Below are 27,984 nucleotides of genomic sequence, written 5' to 3'. Positions count from 1 at the left end.
GAAGCAGCCTCGAGCGGAGATGTCAGGATCTGATGTCAGCAAAGCGTTTCAGGCAATGTGTGATCTGAAGACTGACACGTAACGGACTAACACTGTAGAGGACGCTTTGGTGGAAAATTTGGGTGGCGGAAAGATTTCGGAGCGAAAAGCGAAATCAATAATTAATGTAAGTAGGATTGCTGGATTGTGCAGTAACCGGCTGTTAGTTGAATATCAAACATCGTAATATCCTGTGTATCCAGTATGTGGTCAGTATAGGCTTGAACGTCGTTTCGCCTTAAAATAATGTGCGGCTGTTTGAATGAAGCTCCGGCGCAGACTGCAGAGCCTCACCCCGTGTGTTTACATGTCGCCTCACAGGCCACACATGATACTACAATCACAACCTCATGTCTATCTCGTTCATTATTCAGCTTCAACATGGGCGTTTTCATGTCAACAAAACACTATTTATGTTGCCCCTCTATAGAGGATAACGTCAGACACAATTAAAAAAAAAACGTGTTGATTGCCCTTGAAGCCATTTGGTTGTGTCAGTAATCCCAAAGTGTCAGACTGCTGCTCCACTCACATGTAATGATGTAATTGGCTAAATGTTCACATCATCTGTCTGTGAACCCTTTAGCCTCTCTGTCACCTCTGTCCTCTTCTCTGTTTATATGTGATGGACTCACTGTCTGTGCTGCAGTGAGTGTGACATTGACCAACTTTTAATAAAGAAGCCTCTGTGGGGTTTGAGTGTTGTTGCTCACTAATCTCAGAAATAACAGCAGTTACAAGGTTCCTTTGCTGTTGTTAGTACAATACTTAAATGGTATTGCATTACATTGAATGACCCCAATGCGTTGTCTCGTGGTTGGCTATTACATAATGGTGAAGCATTGTGATTGGCTGGACGACTGGGCAAGGCTTTGGATGTGTATATGTGTGTGTGTGTGTGTGTGTGTGTGTGTGTGTGTGTGTGTGTGTGTGTGTGTGTATGTGTGTGTGTATCAGTGGTCGCATCTGTTTGCACGTGGTCTATGTTGACAGTGATATCAGATCTGTGGCATGTCATTGAATGAGTGCATGTGCATGTGTGTTTGTGAGACAAATAAACAAGAAGACCAAGGGGTCAAAAATGATGTAATCATTAAGTCCCACCCCCGTTCTTATTAAACTATAAATCAAGAGATTAAAGGGTCAATGCACCCAAATGTCAAAACAGCAAACATACATATTTTCACTGCTGTGGTATCTAGCCATGCAGGTACTTTTTCATTCATAGCATTGAAAAACATCTTATATTCCAAAAAACAGTGTCTTGGTTATGGTGGATAACACAGACCTCAGTGTGAACAGTTTAGTTGGAGCTACTTTATACTGTAGTAGAAAGTGAATATAGGAAAAGCAAAGCTATTTGCACAGCTAGATATCACTTAAGTTAGACAAATGCTTCTTATAATTTGGAGTGACTTACCTGTCCAAGTCCAACATATCAAGGAGGCACTGTTTATTGTTAAGTACGTGTGATTGATTGACATTTCTGTATCCAGTAAATACTACTTTAAATATACTTTGATGTGATGTAAGTAGAGGTACCATGAAGCTCAGTCTGGACACAGTGAAGTCATTGGTTTAACAACAGTGTTGTAGTGTGTTGTGTAGCTATAGCGGGTCTGAACAAGTCTGATGTTGTGATAAGGTGTCACACTCGGATCTGATGTACAACAGAATAGTGCTGGGTCATTAGAGCAGAAGAGTTCCATTCTGAGATTATCAGTAATTGATAGGTGTTAACAAAACGACTTCATCCTACTAATGTTCTCACATGGTCTGCCAAAAATATAGAGCCATCTGTCCCCTAGCTGTGATAATGTGTGTGTGTGTGTGTATCTGAGTCAGCACAAACAGTTGGCAGGTGGAGATTTGAAGGGGCAGTTTGTTGTGGAGATAAGACAGTGATGTCACAAATATGTTGTGCCTGTGTATGTGTTTATACATTTTTCCTTTTTCCAATGTTAAAGACTTTGGTTGCCATACACCTCCCAATATCCTCTTAACATTTACTAACTATCCATTTCTCCAGAGTGCTCCTACTTCCGCTTTCCTTTCCTTCAGAATTTCACTCTTTTGCTCATCTTCTTACCTTTTCATCATCTCTGTATGCCCTTTTATCTGCCTCTTATTTTTTTCTCTCTTTCTTTCTCAATCTCTGTCCTTACCTTTCATTCTTTCTTCTTCGTGTTTCCTTTCCCTTTTCTTTGAATAGGTTCCATCCAACTCATTTAGCTGATTCTGATGGGTCACATTAGCAATGCTTTCACCCTTGTTTGAAGCTTAAGTAACACCAATGGCTGGCAACTTGCTAAAGAGATAATGTGGCATGACCAGGCACATAATTGATTCTGTTGCATTGCACAACTGTTGAAAGTGACTTTAGATATTTCATAATGTACAAAAAACGAAAATAAAATCTGTTCACCACGTACTTTTATTGATGTCATAACTGCAGTTGCTCCCATAGGACCATTAGCAGGTGTAAAATGTAGTCACACATGTACATTGTTAACAATTACATAGATTTCTTGTGTTTAAGTATTTGTATGAAATAATGAAATATCTAGTTATTTATTAATAAGTATAAACCATACTTTTGATTTCTCCTGGAGACTGAATGTATTTTCTTACTATTCTCTCTCTGATCACCAAAACAACAACCACCCATCTCGCAGCCCAGTGAATGCATTTCCCCGTCTGTGTCTCTCTCCAAGGCCATGTTTGGCATTCTAGACAGAGAGCATTAGAGGCTGTGGATCAGAGAGACTGGCACAACACCACATGATTAGTCTTGTCCCAGATGGAGTGTATTTTGCATTACAAAAAAATACAAACCTTCTTTTTTTTATTTTTAGGAAAAGCTGAATGTTTTCCCATCCATGCACATACCAATCACAAACACCACGCTTAGCAACGCCACAAGAACACTGTCATTGTTTATGGTTTCAGCAAAGATTGCAAGGTTGTGTGTGTGGGTCATTGCACTCAGTGGATAAATAATTTATTTTAATGTGGCAGAAAGGTCTTACACAAAACATCTCATCTGTCAAGAGTTTGATCCCCGACACTCAATAGGTCCATTGAAGGTGATTTGTCCTGCCTGAGTGTGTTCCTGTGCAAATGTAGATAAAACCTAATTTAATGGACAAAAAAGTCGTCTCTGTGGGAAAGTAATCAACCAAAACTCTCCCTCCCTTTTTCCTTCCCTGTCTGCCTCCAGTTACAGACCATGAACTATGTGGGTCAGTTGGCAGGCCAGGTATTTGTGCAGGTCAAGGAGCTTTACAGGGGACTCAACCCTGCAACACTGTCTGGATGTATAGACGTCATCGTGGTCCGGCAGCCCGATGGCTCCCTGCAGTGCTCCCCCTTCCACGTACGCTTCGGCAAGATGGGTGTGCTGCGGTCTCGTGAGAAAGTGGTGAGATTATGAAGTGCGGCCTCCCTCACACTTTCACTCACCTTCTTTTTCTTTTTCATCTGCATGTAAAGTGTAGTTTTGTCAGAGACTGTTGCTCACACTTCTATTCCGACAACAGCATTAGTAAAATGTTCATTCAAATGTGACTTTTCATGACAAATTCACACTTTTCATTCAAATCAAGATGACATTTTATGTGTAACACAGTAATGTATTTTAGTAGGCCAGAAGTAGGTAGTAGGTACTAGCTGAAAATCTAACGAAAAGTAAACAAAAGTATTGTATTACAATGCTGCATTATAGTACAGTAAAAGTGGATGACAGCACATGACCCAGCACTGTACTGTATGTATGCATTTTTACATATTTGTGGGTAAGTTAAAAGTGGCACACACAAAAATACAGTAATTGCTCTCTGTTAGATGAGATAGGCAATACATATTTACGGAACTAACAGTCACTGAATGTGTCGACACAAAATCCTAAATTGAAGGTTGTTTTTCATGTCATTAATACTGAAAACATGCTAATTTTAAGGATTATTATTCTCTCCTGCAGGTGGACATAGAAATTAATGGAGAGCCAGCGAGTTTGCACATGAAGCTGGGAGAGAATGGAGAGGCCTTCTTCGTCAAAGAGACTGAGAACACAATGGTGAGTAATAACTGACCGAGTCATTACACCGAGTCAGTTAACACAAACAAATATCGGACGGAACATAATTTACTGACATGAAATAAACAATAAAGTGCTTGAATTTGATTGGTACTCATGGAGAATACATTCAATGCATGCCCACTTGCATTGTGGTAATTCTGATTTCACCACTTATTGATGAATCTGCAAATATGTGTTGTTGTCATTATCAGGTTTAGTTCTCAGTTTTCCTGGTCAGACAAGCCCAGAGGCAGCAGAGTTGTGCCCCTCCTCTCCAGTAGTCCGAGATGTAACATGAGACTGAGTTCTAGGAAACTGCTGGGGGAGTCAAACTCTTTTAACAGTCATACAGTTCAAGTTTAAATGATTTGGGTAACTGTTCAAAACAATACAAAAGTCCCAATTAAAAAGCTTTCTATGCAACAGTAATAGACCGTGTTACATGGAAGAACGAGCAGCACAAATAGAAATACATCCGATAACAATCTGACCTTTGTCAACACATTTTCTTTTTTGCTGACAACTGATTCTGTAAAATGATAGGCGAGGATTCATGGGAAGTTGGAGGGTCAGGAGCATGAGGGGAGCACTGTTGTGAAGGAAGCAAGGATCAGTGGTGAGCATGATTAGAGTTGGCTATGTTTCCCAGTTAGGAATTAAGAGGAATATTTCGTAATCTGAAAAGATCTAATTCCTAATCTGAGGAATTACATTGCACTAATTGCTAATGCTTTCATTACTTACTGTCTCTGTCAAAGATTAGTATATCCCCAAACAGTCGTCCCATCGGTGCTCTTTTGAGTGTGTCCTGTAAGAATATTGTAATGCCTCAGTCCTCAATGGATGGGAAAAGAAAGTATGTTCATTTAATCCCTTAGACACTTTTTCAAATTCAAACAAACAGTGAGAACTATTTGCAAATTCTCTTAAAACATGTCCGTCTCACTGTTTGGGCCCTCCGTCAAAATCCTTGACCTAACTTTACCAGCGCACGCAGAGTGGAAAACGATCAGAGGGCTATTTATAGCTCTGCCGAATTCACCTTCCCTATAGTCGGTTGCACACGGACTGCACTCAGGCTTAGATAGGCAGACAGCACTTGCAATAGATACTTTACTGTACAGTACTAACGCACAGATGAACATGCACCAGATGAAACACTGTCAGATATGGCAGCTTGGGGGTTGCCATATTATGGTCTGTTTCAGTATCAAATGATTTATCTTCCATCAGTGTTTTTGCTCCGTCTGTCTCTTAACAGTTATTTTCTCACCGTTTAAGGAACTATTTGGCATCAAGCCAAATCTTCTATGCCGCTTCTACCACCCCTCCCTCTTCTCTCTCCCTCTATGTTCCTCGGGGGGTAAAGTTAAATCTGAGAACATGTGAAGGCTTGTGAAGTCGATTATGCACAGGAGACATTAACTTGATCCAGCAGGAATTCATCTTTAGGCTAGAGCATCAGGAATCTCTGATTACGTTTGGTAATAAAATCCACATGATGTAATTCATCTCAATGTGGTTACATTGAAAATCTCTCTCTAGTAATCTAAGTTATTACACCATGTCATCTATTGTTGCAGTGTTAAACAGAAGTATGAACAAACACTGCTTCATGGGTGACGTGGATTTGTCTCAAAAGATAGAATTCATACATGTCCCATTATGAAAGGAAGAGTTATGTTAATTTATTAGTTAAAAGATTGAGAATGAACCATCCAAAAACCTTTAAATGAATGCTCTGAGCAGTTGAGCTGTGACGTGCTTATCTTGCGCTCTGTCCCTTTTTCTCTCCCGTCAAAATGAATTGAGTTGTGTTGGACTGTTTCACGACACATGCACTGCGAGGCAGGTGTCAGTCGGCACTCTTTGGATCATCTCTTTATCTTTCCCTCTCTGTCTCTATGTGTCTCTATGTCTCTTTAAGTCGTATTGTAGTGAGACTGTGAATCTGTGTGATTTTACTAATCTGAGCTCAAACCCTAACTCCCAACAGATTGTGTGGATGGTGCTATACACATATTATGCATATCTTATGTTTTGGCCAAGCTGCTTGGTTCCGAGGAATCATATCTATCTCAATGATGTGGATATTAAAGGGATTTGCAATTTTGTTCAGACATCCATCGTTTCCCCCCAGCAACCTGTTTACATTTGTGGTTTTAATTTTAATGTCTCAACAACTATTCAATAGATTGCCATGAAGTTTGCATTTGCATGTCCCCCTCGGGATAAATTGTAATCACTTTGGTGACCCTATGACTTTTCTTTTAGCACCATCATCAGGTCAAAATTGACAAAATACCTGCTAAAAACTGATAACATTCCTGTTACCCTCAGCTGTACTTTGTTTTTAGAGCTCATTAGCAAATATTAGCATGGTAACACGCTAAACTTGGTGGAGAACATGGTATAAAATGTATACCTGAGCATCAGTATGCTAGCATTGTCGTGAGCATGTCAGCATGTTGACATATCAGCATTAAGCTCAAAGCACCGCTGTGCCAAAGTACAGCCTCACAGAGCGAGGCCGAATACTCTTAGTCTTGTTAAGCCATTCTAGCAGCGTTTCTCAACAACTAGATGGATCGGCATGACATTTGGTAGAGACATCCATGGTCCCAAGTGGCCCCTTTCACAGCAGCCGTTTTGACATGTCATTGCAGGGTAAACACAGGTGTAATTGATGAAGTGAATTAAGGTCCCATTCTATTCAGTGTGTCACAGCCATGCACAATAGGGCCCTCGCCCACCTAAATGGAACAGGGATGTAATTAATGTTGTTAATTACACCTTGTGTTTGCCCTGCAATGACATGTACAAATGGCTGCTGTGAAAAGGGCCTAGTGGATAAAGCCAAATGATTTTGGTGATCTGCTGACTTTTCTTCTATCACCATTTTTTCTCCAACTTTCACTAAGCCAGTAAAGGCTGTACTGTTCCTTTTGTTTTGTGCTATATTAGCAAATGCTAACACCCGAAACATTATGCCTGTTAAACATATGTTAGCATTATCATTGTGAGGATGTTGCCATATTAGCATTTAGCTCAAAGCACTACTGTGCCTAGCTACAGCAGCTTTACACTCTTTATTTCCTACTCCACTTTATCTTTGTACTCTTTCCCACACGATTCCATTTCAAATTTCAATTACTTTACATGAAATACGGTTATTTTCAGTTTGATTAGGAAGTTAATCATGATTTCTGACCATATCAATGACCTTGTATGTTAATGTCACATTTCTATGTTGACAGGAAATAGTTCCGGCCTACCTAGCAACGTCACCCATCATTTCAACGGGGGCAGAGTTAATGGCGTCCCAGTTAGGCAGGCGCAGTTCTCGTCACCATGGTAAGACCTGTTGAAAAAAGAAATGTGGGAATTTGTGAAAATGTGTGTGTGTGTGTGTGTGTGTGCTTTTTTAACAGTTTTCATGCCACTCTATCACAACACATAGACATCATGCCCTGCAGCTCACTTCCTGTCCAGAGCCTAGGAATGCTGCAAAGTGATGGCGGGATGATCAAGAAGAGGAAGAAGAGAAGGAAGAAGACACGGCCAGAGGCAGGCGGAGGAGGAGGGAGGAGAGAGGAGAGCGGGGAAGAGTTCTCCGAGGACCAGGATATGTTTACTATTGACTTGAGCTCGGATGAGGAGAGAGAGAGTGACAACAGGTGTGTGTACAAGTGACAGATTGTTTGATTGTGTGTTTCGGTTTGAACACTTTAGGCTTTCAGGATTGACATACAACTAAAAACTACCTTAGTATACCTAGTATGTCTGAGCCAACAGCTGCTGTCTGTTGTAAATCTTTGTAGACCATTAGGACTTTGAAAAGGTCTTCCCTCCATGCCAGTCTGTTGATATGTTGTTGTTGTTGTTGGTGTGTGTGTGTGAGAGAGAGAGAGAGAGAGTGAGAGAGACAGAAAGACAGAGACAGAGATAATTAAATGCCAGTAACATTCTTTCATTGCTGTGGTGAACAACTTTTGTCAGCATTCAATGCTGTTTGTGAAGCAGATTCAGGCATGAATGATGTCAGTGGTTGTTCCCGCCATCTAAAAAACGGCATGAGCTTTTGCACCGCATGAATGAGAAGACCAGGAATTTAAAAAAATACCTGAGGTCATTCTGTTGATGCTCAAATTGGAACTTGTCCATTTATAGCAGTGTGGCTCTGTGGGTTGGAATGGAGACCCCTCGAGGCCAGACAGAAATATCTCAACAGTTCTTGGATCGATGCCATGAAATTTGTACAAACAATCATGTCCCCTTTAAGATTAGTTATAATGACTTTGGTCATATTCTCCCTAATTATCTAGTGCCATCATCAGGAACAATATAATGTTAATGACAAGATATTGGCACCTGTAAAATGAATGATGTTCCAGCTATTTTCTTTTTATCCTGCTTCTGTCTCAATTCAGTAAAATCATTTCGATGGCTCAAATTCAATGCTTAGGAACAACTCAGGTAGATGAGAATTACTGTAATGGGTGAGTCTGCATGTGTGTGCATGTTTGTGTTTACGTCGGTGAGGGAAGCCGTTTGAAAACCAGTTCTGTTTGTGGTACGCACTCCAGGGATTCGTTCCCACAGTGTTCTCTGTCTCTTTAATATAATGGCTCTTTTTTTAGGAAGTTAACCACGTGTTAGGGAGGGAAAATTCCCGAAAACTTTTAAAAACATGAAAGACTTGTCTAACTCATGTCATGCTAAATACTGTAGTATGCGTGGTTACAGTCATACAGGCTGCAAAAGTAGTTTCCAAAGAAAGGATGAGATAAACAAACTGTTCTTCGGGACATTTTAATGAGCATAAACAAAACCACTTGTTTTGGACTTGCTGTGACACTATGTATTTATATCGTATGGTGTGTGCACAGGCTGTGAAGTAATGTGCGTATGCATATGTGACATCTCCCTGCATGTGTGTGTGTTTGTGTTCAGACCTGTGTATGGTGATCAGGGGTCTACAGCCAATACGCACACACACCACAGCGCTGATTGGAGCCGTTCACAGAGGTATGACATTGACACAAATCACGTCGAGATACACAATTAATGATAAACTTGTTCTTGTCTTTTTTAACTGTCTGGTAAACTCTTCCTATCCTCCATTCAGTTATTGTTTTCTGTTCATATTGTATAAAGCATTTTTAATACATTTTGAGTATATAATAATCATGATTCACTGTCTCCCACTCTCTCTTTCCATCTCCTCGTCTTCTTTCTCTGTTTTTGTGTGTCTTTCTATGTCTTCTTATCTTCCATAGTCACATGATTAAGGACACTCTCTTAATCCCTCCAACCTGTGGTCTGTCCACCTCTTGTCCTCAGAAGACTTCTCACTTCTCCAGTCCTGTTAGGTATCACCCACATTTTTACCCTCTCTGAATGCTGGAAATGAAAGAATGCATGAATGAAAGAAAAGCTCACAGTTTGCAGGAAAGAAGATACAATATTTGGAAAATATTAAATATGCTTTGTATATTAATATTTCTGCTATATTTTATTTAGTTTTTAACTTTATTATGTATATTGAAGGTACTTTAACTGTTAAAATATGGAGTACAAATGGATATAATCAAGTGTCTTTCACTTTCATCAGCCCCGACAATTCTAGGCCATCAACACCAAAGAGCGACTCAGAGCTAACCAATCGGAACAAAGACAACCCTGAGATGTTGTGGACTTGGGGGGAGCTGCCAAAAGCTGCTCAGGTATTTACACACACACAGACACACACACACGCACACACACACACACGCACACACACACACACACACACACACACACACACACACACACACACACACACACACACACACACACACACACACACACACACACACACACACACACACACAGCAGAAAGCACTTCAGCATGTTTACATATTTTATTCAGATTTCAAAACCATATGCATGTTGTAATGAAATAGTCAGGCACATCTCCAACCATGAAATGGAAAAAAAAGATGTGCAAATTAAACAAGAGAGATATAATGTGTTTATTAGTGAGCTTTAGAGTTGCTGGTAGGTGGATTTTGTTACCAATGAATAGAAACAGTCTCGCTGTTTCTCCCTATTTCCTATTTTTTTATGCTAAGCTAAGCTAAAAGTCCACTGGCTCCAGCCATATATTTATCCATGGGTGGTATCAATCTTCTCATCGAAAAGAAGCAAATAAGAGTATTTCCCAAAATGGAAAAATACATGGAGATAAGGAAAGTAAGGGTACAAACATACTTGAACACACACAACAAAAATATTGTGAAACAAGTTTGATCTCTCTCTCTCTCTCTCTCTCTCTCTCTCCTTCATAGCCATCCTTCTTGACTTCCCTCCAGAAGCAGGACCCTGTCACAGCAGTCTCCATCCCAGTTTCTTCTAGCACTCACTTCAGAGCCATCAGTGACACCGGACCCCCCTCCTTCACTCTCTATGCTCCCCAGCCAGGGGAGGCTACTGCTCATAGTGGGGTCAAAGACACTGAAGAAAGCCAAAATGGAGCCATGGTGGGACTACCCATGAAGACTGGGGACAGGGTTGGAGGTGAGCATGGTAGCTTTATGGGACAGACAAAATGATGTCAATGTGCAAAGTATTCTCTACAATTTCATAGAATGACATTACAGCCTAAAATATTCAAACAGTTATGTAATTGTGTTTTTACTCATCACCTTTCATGTATTGCTAACATCTCTCTGTCATACACTTGCACTTTAGTGACCTCCAATGTTTGTTTTTTACCATGTTTTGCAAATGTGATTTCTGATTGATTCACCTGAGACTTGTTAGCATTTCCATGGATAAATCATAAATAACCAGAACAGCCTAATTCGAGTAGTAAACTAAGTGATCGTAGAACTGCAGAATCCAAATGGAAAAATTCTAACCTCACTTATCAGTATTTCCTGGTGACACATGAGCTTGTTTGTATGCATCAATTGATTCTTTACTCTGGTTTTTTTCTGTAGTAAGAGAGGTGGAAAGTGTTGGGCCATCATGTCCAGAGATGGAGGGTCTAACAGCCTGCTCAGCGTCTCCCAGGATTCTCCTTGATCACCTTGATGAAGGTGGGAATAGAGGAAGTCCCATTAGAAGAACGGACTCGCCATCCAAGAGGAAAGGTATAAATTCTCTATCTCAAGCATACAAGAACAAAATTGTGCATATGGAGTGAGAAATTGTGTACGCAATTGTTGAAAAGAGGCCAAAAGTCCTGAGGTTTTTTTTATGCCCTTATTCTGCCAATGTAAAAACACACTACCCCACAGAGAGGGGGCAAACATGTGGTTTGCATGAATTGGGGATTTCATTTTGGGCTGATGCCATCCATTGTGCCGCAAGAACTGCTTTCATATTTGAAGGTTGTTTTGACCAAGATGTTATTTGTGTATGTGGCAGTGTCTGAGGCCAAAGCTGCGTGGAGTAATGCAGACAGTGAGAAGGGAACACAAAGTGTCTATGAGCTTCATTATCATGCTACTGATACTGATGATATGTAATATTGTCTCTTATTAGAAAAGAGAAGCCAACACCTTGGTGCTGATGGCATATACCTGGACGACATTACAGCGCTGGAGCCTGAAGTAGCTGCTCTGTACTTCCCTAAAAGGTTCAGTAACAAACATTTACATACGTAACATGTTTGTGCTTTATATGAGTACAAAACATGTTCCATCCAAATACACACACCTACTTTATAAAGAGCTTTCATGTGGTGTAATTCACCCTCTGGCGGCCACCATGGAGGTCTTGACTTAGACTTTTTGACTATTTTTGTGATGTATGGCTATAGCTAACCATCAATTATATTACATTACATTTATGTAGTTGCCGCTTTTATCTAAAGCGACTTACAATGATTGCATTCAACCACGTGGGTACGAAAAAAGAAAGTGCAAGATTGATGAAAGTACATCAACTGTATCAAATATTTAGATCTACTTCAAGTGCTACATTTAGAAACAATAGGAGATAGAGAAAAACAAATTGAATTTTCAGTCTGCGACTTATTATAAATACTTGCAATAATGAATTATTACAGTTAAATAATTGTGGTGACTGTAGTTAGCTGATGTGAACATTGAAGTTGCTGCTTTTCAAAACTGTTAAGGTACTTAACGGCACTTTAGGCTCGTGTTTATTTGACCTACACCATCAAAACAATATTTGTCAGAGATGTATGTGTGTTAGAGCGTGTGTGTTTCTCTCTTTCCTCAGTGACGGAGGCAACAGCTCAATAAGAGGGGACTCCGAGATGATGATGATGATGGGAGTGCGGAGCGCTAATCAGTCCCCACAGTCAGTGGGTAGCTGTGGGATGGACAGCGGCATGGACAGTTTGTCCGACCAAGTAGGGGACCTGCCTCATGTTACCATATCTTTGTGCGGAGGACTCACTGACAACAGCGAGATCACAAGAGGTACGATAAGGAATGTGCAAGGAGGCAATGACAGAAGGAAAAAAATAAGGTCACAGTGCTGTTAAATTTGAATGTTTTTCCTCTTCTTCGTGTTTAAACACATCTGTGTGTGTTCTTACCTCTATATATACCATGTGTGTGTGTGTGTGTGTGTGTGTCATGCCACAGAGCAGTTCCAGGAGAGGGCAATTTCCTACCATCAGTTCTCTGAAAACCCTTCTATTATCGACGACCCTAACCTGGTGGTCAAGATAGGAAGCAAGTATGTACTGCTATACTGTATTCAGTATTTAAGTGTGATTCACATTGAAACTGGCACCACGCTATACAAAAATTGAGCTTTCAAAGGAATAGTTACATATTCTGGGAAATCTGCTTATTTGATTTCTTGCCTGATGGAAGATGAAAGGATCCATACCGCTCTCTTGTCTTTTCTGTAAATATGAAGTTCTCACCAGCAGCTGGTGGGCATAGTTAGCACAAAGACTGGACAAGAAGATATATATATAAAGTTATGTATGTGTATGTCAGCTGTCTTCGTCAGATATAACTGAGGTGTAGAGAAGTGCTGATAGCGCCCTCTGTTATCCATTGTAGGTACTACAACTGGAACACAGCAGCTCCTGTCATGTTGGCCATGCAGGTCTATCAGAAACCACTGCCACAGGTAAGACCACCACAGTAATACATACATATTTACTTTCATTTGTTCCCAGTTGACTGTATGTTTTATGTTATGAGTTTATGGATTCAGTGATGGGAGAAGTTCTCATATTTAATTAACTTGAATTACCCATTGTATCACCAAAATGTGCTTAATTAAAGTATAAAATGTAAAAGTAATCATTATGCACAAAAGGGACCCTCTCAGATGTATATTATTATACAGTATATTATATTACTGTATTATTATTACTGATGCAATACTGTGTACTGTGTAATGCGTACAGATTGTGAAGCCCTCTGAAGCAAATTTGTGATTTGTGATTTTGGGCTATACAAAATAACTTTAATTTAATCTAATTGTGTAAGCAGCATTTTCATGCTGTAGTACTTTACACACTCTTGGGTAGTTTAATCTTTTCATCTATCATATAAAAGTGTGGTGGCCCATCTAGGCTGAAAACAAGTAAAGACGAGTAAAAACGAATGTTCAAAACTATGTTATGCTGCATTTGGTGAACTATGGTATGTTGCACTCCTCTTAAAATCTTCAGGTTGCAGCGGAGAAGAGCGCGACATTCCCCAAGTTACATAGTTCATCGCTGTTCCATGACCATTTGTCAGTATCGCTCAAATCTGCCTTGTGCTTTTGTCGTGTGTGTGGAGCTCTTTTCATCACAGTAAATGAAGAGTTTTCTTTTTTCGTTTTATGTTGTTTTTTATCCTGACCAAGGCCTCCAGCCCAAAAGGTTTTCCATTCTGTGATGTCCTCTTTCTTTTTATTGTGGGATTAAAATGAAACTCTTGGGGCTACAACATTCCTGTCTACAGGGTAAAGTTATACAGTATAGAATGATTATTTGGAATTTCTAAATAACTATATTATGTTTTTGAATTGTTTGAATTTGATTATATTATCAATCAATTTGTTGTATGGTGTTTGGTGCCTTGAGTGTTCCTCAACCTCCTGCATCACTTTCCCCTGTGCACTCCCAGCATTTTGCAACTATTAATCATTATTAATTCTCCCCAATCTGATGTGTCACTTCAGTGTTGTCAATTGCGTGTCCTCTCTTTATTTCATGAAAAAGTAAAGCAAATGCTACCAGATGATGTGTGTTCACATTTGTCTCTGGCTCTCATAATAGTTAATATTTAATGTACAATACACTCGATGTACAATACAAATGATATTTGATTATTTACACTAACTACAGTGGACAGAGCTGGCAGCATTGTTATGGATACTAAGATGGGGACGCCTACATCAAAGCTGCTAGTCTTATACCACAGTGAAATATGGCTTTAAATCTGTTTTCCTAACACTTTAATAATGTCATGTCTTTATCCCCCTCCTTATTTGTTTCCCTTTTATTTATACATTTTCTGTCTCCTAACATCCATGCAATGTTTGTGTGTACCAAGTGTTGGTGTCTGAGTTACGTGTTTTCTGCTTTTGGCCTCTTCTCATACTGCCTCCCTGGTCTGTTTGGCTCTGGCTCTTCCCAACCTGTATGATGTTTTCTTGCTTTGCTTGAGTGTTGGTCAGGGCATGTCTTTGCCTGTCTGTTTTTTACCATCAGTTCTCACCACTGGCAACCACGTCTCTCTATTCTTCCTCGTGGTGTGGAAGAATAGACTTCTCCATTTGACTTCTTCTCCATTTGATTTCCTTCGGTCCCTTCTTTTCAGGTTTTACTTTGCCACCGTTTCTCTTTGTTTGTGTGCCATTAAAAAATCCACCTGTATCTATCTTCATTTTTGTGATTTAGTTGGAGTTGTGTGTGCTTTTCTTATATGATCTTTGTTATTTTTACTTTTGTACTTTTTACCTGTGTTTTGTGCTTCACTTTGTTTTGAGTTTTTTCTATCAGTTTTGAGTTACATTTTCAGTCAGTTTTGAGTTGTATGTGCATGGTTGTCTCCAGGCCTCAGTGGAGAACATCATGAAGGAGAAGATGCCAAAGAAAGGAGGACGCTGGTGGTTCTCATGGAGGAGCCGGAACAGTGACTCCAAATCAGTAAGTGCAGAGATACACACAATATTAGTGAGCTTTGTGAAGAAGAAATGTAATTTGTCTTGAGCCTTTATTATCTACACAGTGAAGAGTGTCAGATAGGAGAAATGAGAGAGGCAAAGGCTGGCAGCCTCAATCAACACATGCAACAATGCTTCAGTTGATTAAACCAGTTGTGACCTTTGACATTTGTGCACTTCAGGAATCAGCGACAGATGCAGGAGGAGACAGTGGAGAGAGCTCTCTCACTATGCCGTCAGGAAACGGGTAACTTCCGAAAACCTTTTGCTTGTTTGTTTTTTTCACTCCTTAAATCACCATATTTCTCAATCAACACTCCCATTTGCATCAGTTTTCAAAGTTCCACCAAGTTGGTTGTCTTTGATTTTTCAGGATGAAGGATGAGTCATCCTCTAGTGATGAGGACCACAGATCGTCCAATCAGGCGTCAGGATCCTGCCAGTCAGAGCTGCTTGTGAGTTCTGGCAGCGTCTGTTATAAGAAGACTCTTCGGCTCACCTCGGAGCAACTGGTAAATATTACTACTGTTGATGGGGATAAAACATGCAGACAAGTCAGTTAATGGCAGCTTTGAAGTTATGTAGCGACTTATTACATATTTCACACGATGATAATGCAATCTTTAATTGAAGGGCGTTATTCTAAGATTTTCTTTCGGGGAATACCCCATACTGTGTTGTGTTATTGCATGTGTTCCTTACCTGGAGTATAAAATGAGCCTAACACTGAATGGAACACTTTTTTACCTTTCTTCTTTCAATGTGTGTTGTGTGTGTGTGTTTACAGGCCAGCCTGCAGCTGAAGGAAGGTCCTAATGATGTGGTGTTCAGTGTGACCACTCAGTATCAGGGCACCTGTCGTTGCCATGGAACAATCTATCTTTGGAGCTGGGATGACAAGATAATCATCTCGGATATAGACGGTACCATCACCAGGTAAGGCAAAGCAATATATAGAGATATAGAGCCCTTCAAAATCTCATTCATGAGACAATTTGTCTAATTTAAGCAAATGATAAGGGTTAGGGTTAGGGTTAGATGATTGGAAGGTCCTAGAGCCTTGAGAGTGGTCTCGCTATCACAGCTGTTGGCCAAATGTGAGATCCACAAACCAGGCTAGAATAGAAGGCTGTTCAGTTTCAACTTTTCACCAGTAGATGTTAGGCTTCACACAGATTTGGTGTTGGTGGTTTTGTCTATAAGTGTGTGTATATATATATATATATATCTCTGTATTGATTGTGTGATGTTGCCTCTCTTGTGTCACGCTGTAGGTCAGACACCCTGGGTCACATCCTCCCCACACTGGGTAAAGACTGGACCCACCAGGGCATCGCACGACTCTACCACAAAGTCAGCCAGTGAGTGCAACTTTACAATTTGCGCACAGTGTGCAGACTGCAGTTTGTAAGGCTAAGGCAATCTGGCTAAATCTTATTATATTACTTATTATATTATTTCTTAAGGTCAGGGGTCGGCAACCTTTTTGATATGAAGTGACTTTTCTTGTTTTTTATGTGCCATATCAACAGAAAAGGTTAACATTAAGTTGAAGTAGGGCACCGCTTAGAAATGTAAATCTCTAACAGATCCGTCATTTTATTTGACATAAAAAAACATATAGTATGTCATAAAAAGTCATAGTATAGTATACCATAAACAAATGTCATAGAAAGGCAGAGTTTAGCATGCCATATAAATGTCATAATATATATCATAGTATGCCATAAAAAACACATTTTAGTTATATAATGTAGCATGTGGATGAGAGGGCACCTTAACATCAAATAACTCTCGTGTGCCAGTGGTTAACTTACTGCATGCCAATTGTGGCATACGTTGCTAAGGTTGCCTACCCCCGGTTTAATTATTTGTTTACTTTTATTTACCGAAATATGTGTAATAGCATCATTGTAATGATTCCTTATTGAAACCTGAGTGCACAGCTCAGTGTCAGCTCTCTCTTTGTTTGTGACTCTCTCTGTCACAGGAATGGATATAAATTCATGTACTGCTCAGCGAGGGCCATTGGCATGGCTGATATGACACGAGGCTACCTGCACTGGGTCAATGAGAGGGGTACCATGCTGCCCATAGGCCCGGTGCTGCTCAGTCCCAGCAGTCTTTTTTCTGCCTTGCACAGGTCAGATACACACCACATTTACAAGAATGCTACTCTGGAGTAGTCAGAATTCATATGGCCTGGGAGTCAACTGAAGATATATCACAGTATTGAATAAAAGTTACTTTAATTTGGTATTTATCAATGATATTTTTACGAGGAACACTACACAGTAATGACACAATATATTGTTATTATATTGTTTTATAAGTTTTATATAAGCTATATATACATGCAAATATAGTAACTACCATTTCAGGGATTTTCATGCTTTTACTTAACTCAGTGTTTTTCATCTCTTACCGAATGAATCCCTTTCAAAACCCAACTGCATGGGAAACTTAAACGTCTTTTCAATGGAGGGGTAACATGTGTTTCATGTTGTGCCATGTTTTTGTAGGGAAGTGATTGAGAAGAAACCAGAGAGGTTTAAGATTGAGTGTCTCACAGATATAAAGCAGCTGTTCTACCCCAACACTGAACCTTTCTACGCTGCTTTTGGCAACAGAGCTACGGTGAGACTGCTGCACATGAACAGACACAAGCGTGTACTTTCTCTGTATCGTGTTGGTACGTCTTACTTTTGGTAGTGATGCTGATTGTTTGTTTATGTGTGATTTCAGGATGTATATTCCTATAAGGAGGTGGGCGTTCCTCTGAACAGGATTTTCACTGTCAATCCCAAGGGAGAGCTGATACAGGAGCATGCCAAAACCAATATCTCCTCGTAAGCTATATTGTCTGTTTCATTTGATTTACATCCATGTGATCTGACTCTGGACACATGTGTGTGCAGATGTTTGACGTCTGAATTATGCTTAAAGGCTGTACACATCTCTGTGTCTCCCTCTCAGGTTTGGGCGTCTGTGCGAGATGGTTGACCATGACTTCCCGGTCCTAGCTCGAGATGTGGACGTCCCGTGCTCTGACACTTTTGACCAGGTCAACTACTGGAGCGAACAAGTTCCTGATGGCACCAACCAGGAAGAAGAAGACCCACAGCCACTTGAGACAAGCTGAGAAAACCCCATCAAATTCATCATAGAGGATGCTGCGTACAAGACTGTGGTCAGTGGTTTCGTGATTCATCGTGAAGTCGGCAGTCCAGATTCAGAGTGAAGGTGTTGGTTATTTTAGAATCAAAAACTTATCCAAGAACTTTATCTGATAAATGAATGAACCCCTGGCTCGCACAAGGATCAAAGACTACTGATTCAGAGTAAATTAATGTGTTTTCAATATCCCACACAGACAAACCACCTTGCTATCAATGAACAGAGAGAACACAAGCACACTTAAGGGTTTATTACAAATAAGACTGAGGATTTTTTTTATAGACGAAAGAAGAAAGAATCGCTGCTGAATTTCAACCCTTGCTTGTGAGTGAGGCTAACTGATGGTTTTGCCTAAGGAGTGGTCAACACAGAGTCAAAGACTCACATATAACACATTTTAAAGTGCACTGACTCACAGACACACGCACAAACACATACACCTACGTACATCTTGTAAAGGCATTCTATAGACAATGCACAACATTGCAAAACATAACTAAACTATCCCTCACTGTAGGTTTTTCAGCATCCTAAGAGATTCCTTTGACTCGTTCCACACCGCTCTTCATTTGTACTGGTGGATAGAAAAACACACAAACACATAAACCTAATGTTTGTGAAATGGTGAAAATTATTATTATTATTATTTTGCACCAATAGGACTTGCATAGTATCAATATTAGGTCATCCCTTCTCGTGTCACCTAATCACCATTTTAATAACCAAGTGTATTTTAAAATAAATAGTTGTGCTAAGTTGACCTAAGCATTGGTTGAAGTCCACTAAAATGTAAGGACACACTATGCAGATATTCTCCTGTACCCCACAGAGATTCTACACACATTCTAGCACTCCCAGATTACCGGCTCTACTGCCTTCCACAATTGATAATAAAATACATGTACAATTCAGCTTTTCGACTCTCAAACCTGTTGGTGCATCGCTCATTTTTGTACCTTGTTTAAGTAAGAATACTGTCAATTTTACTCATCATATGCAATGTATTCACCAAATAGTAAAAGTGAGAATCTTGGTTTTACCTGGTCCAGGTATGTAGCTGTAGTAATCTTTTCTGACCTCAAGTGCAATAGATACAGCACAACACTTTGTTCCATAAACAACACGTTACATAACATTACATTACATTAAAGCCATCCAGAACATGCAAAAATAGCACAGATAGTGTATCCAATCATCTTTCTGTGCCAAACTCCTTTGCAGGTCCAGCTAAATGTGTGTGGTCTTCTGACCGTGCTACTGTGAAAGATGTGGCTCTGGCACATTTTCTCGTGTTCAGTGACAATACACAAGATAAATGCAGGGCAATGCAAATAACTTTGGTCTGTGTTCTTTCTGTCTGTTTTGTACATGCAAATAAGTGAACTCAAGTGAAATGCTAGAATGTAGAATATGAATCACTCAGTGTATGTTATTACATTATAATTATGTATAATGGCTAATGCTCGTCAATGCAATTACTAGAAGCCCATACAGGACTGTGGTCATATTTTTTCAGTTTTGCAGAGTTGATACTACTCAGATCAGTAGACCTTTATGTACAGCACTAATCTGTCATGTAATTGAGCAGTATGAATGCAGTATATTCAAACACTGTAAGTTTTTCTCTTTACAAACTCATCTATTTTTGTCGTACATATTTTTTACATTTGTTATCAAATGTTTATGTTTTCATTCATTGATCAAATAACATTTAATGTATTGCATTTATGTGAGATGGAAGCATGTCCGTTTATTTTTTTATCACATGTCTAACTTAAAGTTGGGGGAAACCACTGTAAATAATGATTAACAGTAATTTATTTAGAGTCCATATGAAGAGAACTTTAAGCAAAAAAACTGTTAATCATTTGAGAGCTGATATATTGTCTAAAATACTTTCAATACTGCTCATTCAAATGCACTTGCAGACATTTTATGCTTTACTGTGAACTTGTTTTTAAACCAGACACCTCCTGTTTCAGCATGTGACCACTAAAGCAAAATATTGTATTATTTATAATGCAGCTTTGAACAGCTTCAAGAAAAGGAAAAAATATGATTTAGCAACTTTGTTCCAGATATTAAATCATCTGAAAATGATAAAGAAAGAAAAATCTAAAAGTAATTCCCAAAATGTTTGTCATAATCTAAAATGGATATTTGTAGTCTGATATTAATGTGCCCTATATTGGAAAAAAAGTGAGATCAAAATGCCAGAATACTGATAACAGAGGAGCCCCCTGACAGTGACTGAGTTGTACTGCTAAATACTTTGTGTGTATAGATATGTCTGATGCTGTACTCTGTGATTTACTTTAGCTGAAAGAAAACTAATGAGGAATTAACCTGTTGATGTTCACATGCCTTTGGGTAGACCAGTGTAAATTGTGTAAAAGGAAAAGATGCAGAGGGCGCATGCTGATGTAAAGCTATGATGCATAATTATGTAGATATAATGAGCACTGTCTTGTCACCTGACCTTTGTAGGGAGGTGCATTGCTGTAGTATTGTTTTCAGTATGTCAAACATGCAAAGACAAAAACACACTGACCTGTGTGAGGTCACTGTCTATACTCGAAAAAACCTTCTGCCTTGTAGTCTTTTGATTACAGTATAAAGATCTCCTACTTGTGTGATAAAATATGGAAGTCAAAGTAAGAGAAGATTTTTCTTCTCAATGAACCCAATGATTTCCAAATATTTAAATTAAATCATCTGTTATATGATTATAATCTGATTCTTTCTGTGAAAGATCTTTAGAAACTCTTGACCAGTTATGCAGTCTGTCTCTGTGTTGACATGGATCTTGATCCAGTTTTCTGTCCCCCGTAAAGATGATGCACTATGAAGCAGCCCACCAAGCAATGTGCGGTGCAAGATATTGTTAACAACATAGTTTGAATAAATCTGTTCAATGGAAACATTTTCTAAATAAACTCAAAGGTGATTGCTACTTTGTTTTACTCGTCCACTCCACATAATGAGTATCTTTTACTTTTGTTACATTTTAAGCTTTGTTGCTAATGATTTTGTAGTTTTATTTATGTACAATTTTGAATGTACATCTTTTACTTAAAAAGAGTTGAGAAACACAAAGGCACACAGCTGTGTCCAGTTACAGGAAACCTTGTCTCTTCCTTTTTCTCTCTCTAACTATTGCATGACATTCCTTCTACTTCTCCATTCCAGCTCTGGCCCCTCATAACCCCATGAGACTGGAGTAACCCCACACCACACACACACACACACACACACACACGATTAAAAAGAAAAATTAGGCCTTCTTTTAGGAGTCGACCATTTTGAACTGGAAAACCAAGAGTTGCTGATGTTGTTGATTCTTTGTTTCTATAAAAGAGGCACACAATAATTAGCAGTGTTTCTTGTGATGTCTATTATGCATAATGTAACACTGGATACTATTAACTGTTAACTACAACATATGCATTACAAATAATTTTGGGTTGTGAGACAGCTTCGATTGACACAAAAGTGTTCTATTTCACAGAGACTGCACTCCCAAGGAAACATACAGCATCAGTAGTTTCAGGAAATGAAGAATGACATATGTTTACGTTTAAGTGACAGAGACCTCTGTGGGCCTTGGGAAGTATGCACTCACTTAAATACTGATCTGCAGAGTGATTCGTAGTTTTCAGTTTCACCCGCTGATAGGAAAGTCATCACATCACTCCCTTGCAGCAAACCACTTGGCCGGGTTAAACAATGACTAACAGCCAGATTTTATATTCTTCAATGATGTCCTTCATCACAGTACATGTCGATATTAATCTAGTAAATCTACAAAACAGAGAATGAAATAAAATGTACAATAATATCGAGCTAAGCCATTGAAGTAGCTAACCCTTTTCAACTAGCACGTATACAGAGTACTGGTTGTGTTCAAAATGAGCCGATCTTTCCTTAATGCCTAATCTTTACTGCGCTCCAGATGTGAACATGATGTGAGTCTTTACAAGAGCTAATACTGAGCTTCAGCACCGACCACAGGACTACACAAGGTCGGGATTTCTTTTTGTTCTCATCGCTTTTGTTTGTAACAGGTTTGCTTGAGATTTGACATTTAACTGTTAAATTAAACTCTTTTCCATGTTGCTTTATTATGTAATAAATCAGTTGGAATTCCAATCGTAGCCTATTACTTACATCAAAACGTTTTAATCTGCTACTTGAGTTTAGTGGAGGAAAAAAACGGTTTTCCTTGGTGACAAAAGTGTGGTAAGTTATTTACTGAGTAGTCTACATGAATATAAACTTGTCTTGGCCTCAACAACAGGATTAGTCCGACATGTTGGAGACATGGCCTACATACAGACAGACCACTACAGTCCGAAAAATGTTCCAGTTAGGATAGCTTGTCTTTATCTGTAACTCTGTTGGTGTTTTTGACATGCTTAAACTATATTTGTGGATATTGTACTTGTTGTAAGCTAAATGGGTATCTCGTAGCCTACAGGACAATTACATTTTAACACTTTTTTTTTTAAAGTTATGTTAAACATGTCAAATATTTTCATATCGAGTCTCTCAGCCATTGGCCAGCTGTCAGAGCTTCATTGAGGCAGTGTTGTTGAATGTCTTTTTAAATTCATAACATATGTGAGTACTTATTTTGAGTTCACATAAATGTAAAATGTGTTACACAAAAAATATATATATAACACTTTGACTTTTATGAGATTTTTACGACACACTATACTATTACTTTTACTTGTATTACTATTTTTGTGACATACTATACTATGACTTTCTATTAATTCTTTTGTGACATACTATACTATTCCATTTCAATGTCATTTGTTATGGCATACTATACTATGACTTTTTATTGGCTTTTTGTCATATTTATCAATTATATGCAATACATTTCTATGACATTTTTGATAACATGCTTGACTATTTTGTTAACAACATAGTTTAGATATTGTTAACAACATAGTTTGAATAAATCTGTTCAATGGAAACATTTTCTAAATAAACTCAAAGGTGATTGCTACTTTGTTTTACTCGTCCACTCCACATAATGAGTATCTTTTACTTTTGTTACATTTTAAGCTTTGTTGCTAATGATTTTGTAGTTTTATTTATGTACAATTTTGAATGTACATCTTTTACTTAAAAAGAGTTGAGAAACACAAAGGCACACAGCTGTGTCTGGTTACAGGAAACCTTGTCTCTTCCTTTTTATCTCTCTAACTATTGCATGACATTCCTTCTACTTCTCCATTCCAGCTCTGGCCCCTCATAACCCCATGAGACTGGAGTATCCCCACACCACACACACACACACACACACACACACGATTAAAAAGAAAAATTAGGCCTTCTTTTAGGAGTCGACCATTTTGAACTGGAAAACCAAGAGTTGCTGATGTTGTTGATTCTTTGTTTCTATAAAAGAGGCACACAATAATTAGCAGTGTTTCTTGTGATGTCTATTATGCATAATGTAACACTGGATACTATTAACTGTTAACTACAACATATGCATTACAAATAATTTTGGGTTGTGAGACAGCTTCGATTGACACAAAAGTGTTCTATTTCACAGAGACTGCACTCCCAAGGAAACATACAGCATCAGTAGTTTCAGGAAATGAAGAATGACATATGTTTACGTTTAAGTGACAGAGACCTCTGTGGGCCTTGGGAAGTATGCACTCACTTAAATACTGATCTGCAGAGTGATTCGTAGTTTTCAGTTTCACCCGCTGATAGGAAAGTCATCACATCACTCCCTTGCAGCAAACCACTTGGCCGGGTTAAACAATGACTAACAGCCAGATTTTATATTCTTCAATGATGTCCTTCATCACAGTACATGTCGATATTAATCTAGTAAATCTACAAAACAGAGAATGAAATAAAATGTACAATAATATCGAGCTAAGCCATTGAAGTAGCTAACCCTTTTCAACTAGCACGTATACAGAGTACTGGTTGTGTTCAAAATGAGCCGATCTTTCCTTAATGCCTAATCTTTACTGCGCTCCAGATGTGAACATGATGTGAGTCTTTACAAGAGCTAATACTGAGCTTCAGCACCGACCACAGGACTACACAAGGTCGGGATTTCTTTTTGTTCTCATCGCTTTTGTTTGTAACAGGTTTGCTTGAGATTTGACATTTAACTGTTAAATTAAACTCTTTTCCATGTTGCTTTATTATGTAATAAATCAGTTGGAATTCCAATCGTAGCCTATTACTTACATCAAAACGTTTTAATCTGCTACTTGAGTTTAGTGGAGGAAAAAAACGGTTTTCCTTGGTGACAAAAGTGTGGTAAGTTATTTACTGAGTAGTCTACATGAATATAAACTTGTCTTGGCCTCAACAACAGGATTAGTCCGACATTTTGGAGACATGGCCTACATACAGACAGACCACTACAGTCCGAAAAATGTTCCAGTTAGGATAGCTTGTCTTTATCTGTAACTCTGTTGGTGTTTTTGACATGCTTAAACTATATTTGTGGATATTGTACTTGTTGTAAGCTAAATGGGTATCTCGTAGCCTACAGGACAATTACATTTTAACACTTTTTTTTTTAAAGTTATGTTAAACATGTCAAATATTTTCATATCGAGTCTCTCAGCCATTGGCCAGCTGTCAGAGCTTCATTGAGGCAGTGTTGTTGAATGTCTTTTTAAATTCATAACATATGTGAGTACTTATTTTGAGTTCACATAAATGTAAAATGTGTTACACAAAAAATATATATATAACACTTTGACTTTTATGAGATTTTTACGACACACTATACTATTACTTTTACTTGTATTACTATTTTTGTGACATACTATACTATGACTTTCTATTAATTCTTTTGTGACATACTATACTATTCCATTTCAATGTCATTTGTTATGGCATACTATACTATGACTTTTTATTGGCTTTTTGTCATATTTATCAATTATATGCAATACATTTCTATGACATTTTTGATAACATGCTTGACTATTTTTTAATTCAAATAAAAGTAAATATTCATTAGAGATCACATTGTTTACTAAGTGTCATTATTAAACTTAATGTTAACCTCAAGAACATATTAATTGCACTCAATATCACTAAGTTTGCAGAGCCGTGTTTATGTCAAACATACTAATATTTTCAATCTATTTCTTTTCTGTGACAGTTTGCCCATAAGATGTCTGCTGATCTATACTGTGCGAGTAACTCAGCTGGAAATAATGCAAATCTTCAAGGCACCACAGTGGGGGGCAGCAAACCTTTACACCGCTTCATTAAGGGGCAACCCAAGATTATTGGCGTGAGACACACACACACACACACACACACACACAACAATGCTCAAATGACTGTTTTCAAACACTTACTGATTATAATTTACCAGCATCATTTCCAAGGTCACATATTTGACAGTCATTTCTAATGATTCTATTTTTACAGAGGTAAAGAGGTCATGCTTAAAGTTCTTTTTGATTTTCTATTAGATTATTGCGCTGGTCCTGGGCTCGTCTTTCTTCATGCTTTCCATCGCAATCATGCCAGACAACTCTGATCATCTTATATCGACAACGGTCCCGCCTGGCTTCTTGCTTGGAACACTGGTTGGTAGCACAACAAGAGAATAAAAAGTGGACTCAATATTTAATAAACAGCCAAATTACAAAAACTAAGAAACCGCCAATAACCAAAATTTGTACAGGATTTGATGATGGGCTTATGGCAATTTGAACTTACTTCAGAAGTTAAACCTCAACAATAGGTCGTATCTAGATACCCCACAATTTGTGAAACTCTCTTGAGATGGTCATGGTTAGGCATTTACCTTCAATGATTAAGGTTCGGATAGGTCGTTAGGCAGCAAATCTCAAAAGAGTTTTTGCAATTAAAGGGTTACCATCGATACACGACCCTAATAATTGGCTGTTTTTTTGCTATCCTGTTTAGTAATTACAATCTTGTGCAGCACTGTGGTATTCCAAAACATTCAAGGGATACATAATAAAACAGCTTTCTTCCTCTTCTTTGTAGTTCATCTTTTGTGGGATTCTATATATTCTGACAGAGCACAACCCAACCAAGAAAACAGTAAGCTCTATTGTCATTTTAAAAAACAATACTGGCAAGTTTTCCAGAACTATTTATTTAGAGGACCAAGAGCGGAATATCCACTCCAGATATGGTTTGTTGTATAAAATGCAAATAATGCTTGGTATAATAATTTGTGTCTGATGTTATTATTTTTCTTTTTAATTACCAATTGAGTTTATAGATGTTGGGGCTTTTGTAGGGCTCTCCATGTTGTCCATGTTTCTGTCTGTTTCTCCTTCATCTCCCTCCGCTTGTGTCTACATGTAGGTAACCATATCGTTGGCTCTGAGTATAGTCACCACACTGGGGGTATGTTGGACTTCAATGCACAGCTTGCCCAACACTATTCAGCAATACCTCTACAGGGACTATGAATTCAATGAAGACAATTTCACTCATGAAATCCTTCCAGATTGGTCATACGAGGTGAGTCTTTTTTTTTATCATTATTTGTTATTGTTTGTTGGTGGCGGTGCCCATTATTGTATTGATCACAAATCTAAAAACAAGCTTTAGCTTTTTCATTTCTGTGTTGAATAAATGCTTCATTGTTTGATATTGAAAACTTACAAACAACAAGCATTTTGTGTATCTTGGTATCAAATGAAAACTTCTCCCGAAAAGCTTTTAAGAACTTTTACTCTTACAGACTGACAAACATAACACAATACGTTTTAAATGTTTGGTTTATTGTTGGGCCGTAGCCCTTATTATACAAAAGAGTACACATCTACAGCACTAAGCAGTTCAACTTGCTGTTCCACAAATAAACATATTTGCTATTGTTTTAATTATTTTCTTTACTTGGTAAAACATGGCCTAATTTGCATCCAGATTTGGTATCACATCAGTATCTCAATTATTTATTAAACTGCATCATTATTAACAGAGACCAACATGTGATGGATAGTCATTATTTATATACTATTATTTATGGATATAATTTATCATATAAATAAATAAGATGTTAAAAAAATAAAAAATAATATGAATTTCATCAAGTGTATTTCTTTATCTGTTTGTCATGTGTGTACATGTTTGTCCAGGATATGGTATTGTCCGTGGAAGTGATCTTCCTGGTCTACAGTGTTGTGGGTGCCATTATTTTCATTGTAATGTCATGTCTGGCGGTATCTGCCCTGCGTTCCACAAAGAGCCAGGTAAAAAAGACATAAAGCGACTTCCATACGCATTACAGCCTGTGCTAAGAACTGCGCATGTCCCACTCACGCTCACCATATTTACTAAGCTTAAACAAAATTGCAACATAAGCAAGAACCAGTTAAGTCAAGCATTCAAGTTCTCTTACTCTTCTCTTTAGGCCATTATAGTGATGACTACTACGACGGATGAAAGACCGGTGGAATGACGAGCACAAGAGGAAGGTCTGAAGTGCCATAAATTGAGCATAGAGAAGAAGCATGAAGCATACAAAGACAGAGTACAATTCAAGTATTTCTCTTTGTGGG

At 38.4% G+C, this 27,984-nt stretch overlaps 2 protein-coding genes across 4 annotated transcripts; both read left to right on the top strand.

Moving 5' to 3' along the window:
- Window positions 1–38: 38 nt before the first annotated feature.
- Window positions 39–21,313, top strand: lpin1a (lipin 1a). The gene is made up of 23 exons (XM_079156837.1): window positions 39–166; window positions 3,260–3,460; window positions 4,019–4,114; window positions 7,375–7,471; window positions 7,578–7,794; window positions 9,071–9,145; window positions 9,397–9,489; window positions 9,732–9,843; window positions 10,447–10,675; window positions 11,101–11,253; window positions 11,648–11,741; window positions 12,350–12,552; window positions 12,721–12,814; window positions 13,150–13,219; window positions 15,144–15,236; window positions 15,436–15,500; window positions 15,627–15,765; window positions 16,041–16,189; window positions 16,528–16,614; window positions 17,244–17,396; window positions 17,776–17,890; window positions 17,999–18,102; window positions 18,230–21,313. Exons 2-23 carry the CDS (start codon window positions 3,269–3,271, stop codon window positions 18,393–18,395), a joined length of 2,796 nt encoding a protein of 931 aa, XP_079012963.1. The 5' UTR covers window positions 39–166; window positions 3,260–3,268; the 3' UTR covers window positions 18,396–21,313.
- LOC306694137 (uncharacterized protein) lies at window positions 18,434–27,976 on the top strand. Of its 3 annotated transcripts, none has more exons than XM_079156865.1 (7): window positions 18,434–18,443; window positions 25,593–25,727; window positions 25,912–26,028; window positions 26,456–26,512; window positions 26,783–26,941; window positions 27,562–27,675; window positions 27,837–27,976. In XM_079156865.1, the coding sequence occupies exons 2-7, from the start codon at window positions 25,605–25,607 to the stop codon at window positions 27,882–27,884; spliced, it is 618 nt and encodes a 205-aa protein (XP_079012991.1). In that variant the 5' UTR covers window positions 18,434–18,443; window positions 25,593–25,604; the 3' UTR covers window positions 27,885–27,976. The 3 variants fall into 3 exon arrangements, with proteins under 3 accessions (XP_079012991.1, XP_079012989.1, XP_079012990.1); XM_079156863.1 differs by lacking the exon at window positions 18,434–18,443 and adding an exon at window positions 24,445–24,516; XM_079156864.1 differs by lacking the exon at window positions 18,434–18,443 and adding an exon at window positions 24,488–24,733.
- Window positions 27,977–27,984: the final 8 nt, after the last annotated feature.

Source organism: Pholis gunnellus (assembly GCF_910591455.1).
Source record: "Pholis gunnellus genome assembly, chromosome: 1".
Lineage (NCBI taxonomy): Eukaryota > Metazoa > Chordata > Actinopteri > Perciformes > Pholidae > Pholis > Pholis gunnellus.
This window is presented reverse-complemented; position numbering and strand designations above follow the sequence as displayed.

Excerpts from the sequence above, each read along its gene's own strand:
- lpin1a (XM_079156837.1), top strand. The coding sequence starts at position 3,269 with ATGAACTATGTGGGTCAGTTGGCAGGCCAGGTATTTGTGCAGGTCAAG. Across the intron at positions 17,397-17,775 it reads CTTTTTTCTGCCTTGCACAG|GGAAGTGATTGAGAAGAAAC; the intron begins GTCAGATACACA and ends ATGTTTTTGTAG. Across the intron at positions 17,891-17,998 it reads CTTTTGGCAACAGAGCTACG|GATGTATATTCCTATAAGGA; the intron begins GTGAGACTGCTG and ends GTGTGATTTCAG.
- LOC306694137 (XM_079156865.1), top strand. The coding sequence starts at position 25,605 with ATGTCTGCTGATCTATACTGTGCGAGTAACTCAGCTGGAAATAATGCA. Across the intron at positions 26,029-26,455 it reads GCTTCTTGCTTGGAACACTG|TTCATCTTTTGTGGGATTCT; the intron begins GTTGGTAGCACA and ends TCTTCTTTGTAG. Across the intron at positions 26,942-27,561 it reads TTCCAGATTGGTCATACGAG|GATATGGTATTGTCCGTGGA; the intron begins GTGAGTCTTTTT and ends ATGTTTGTCCAG.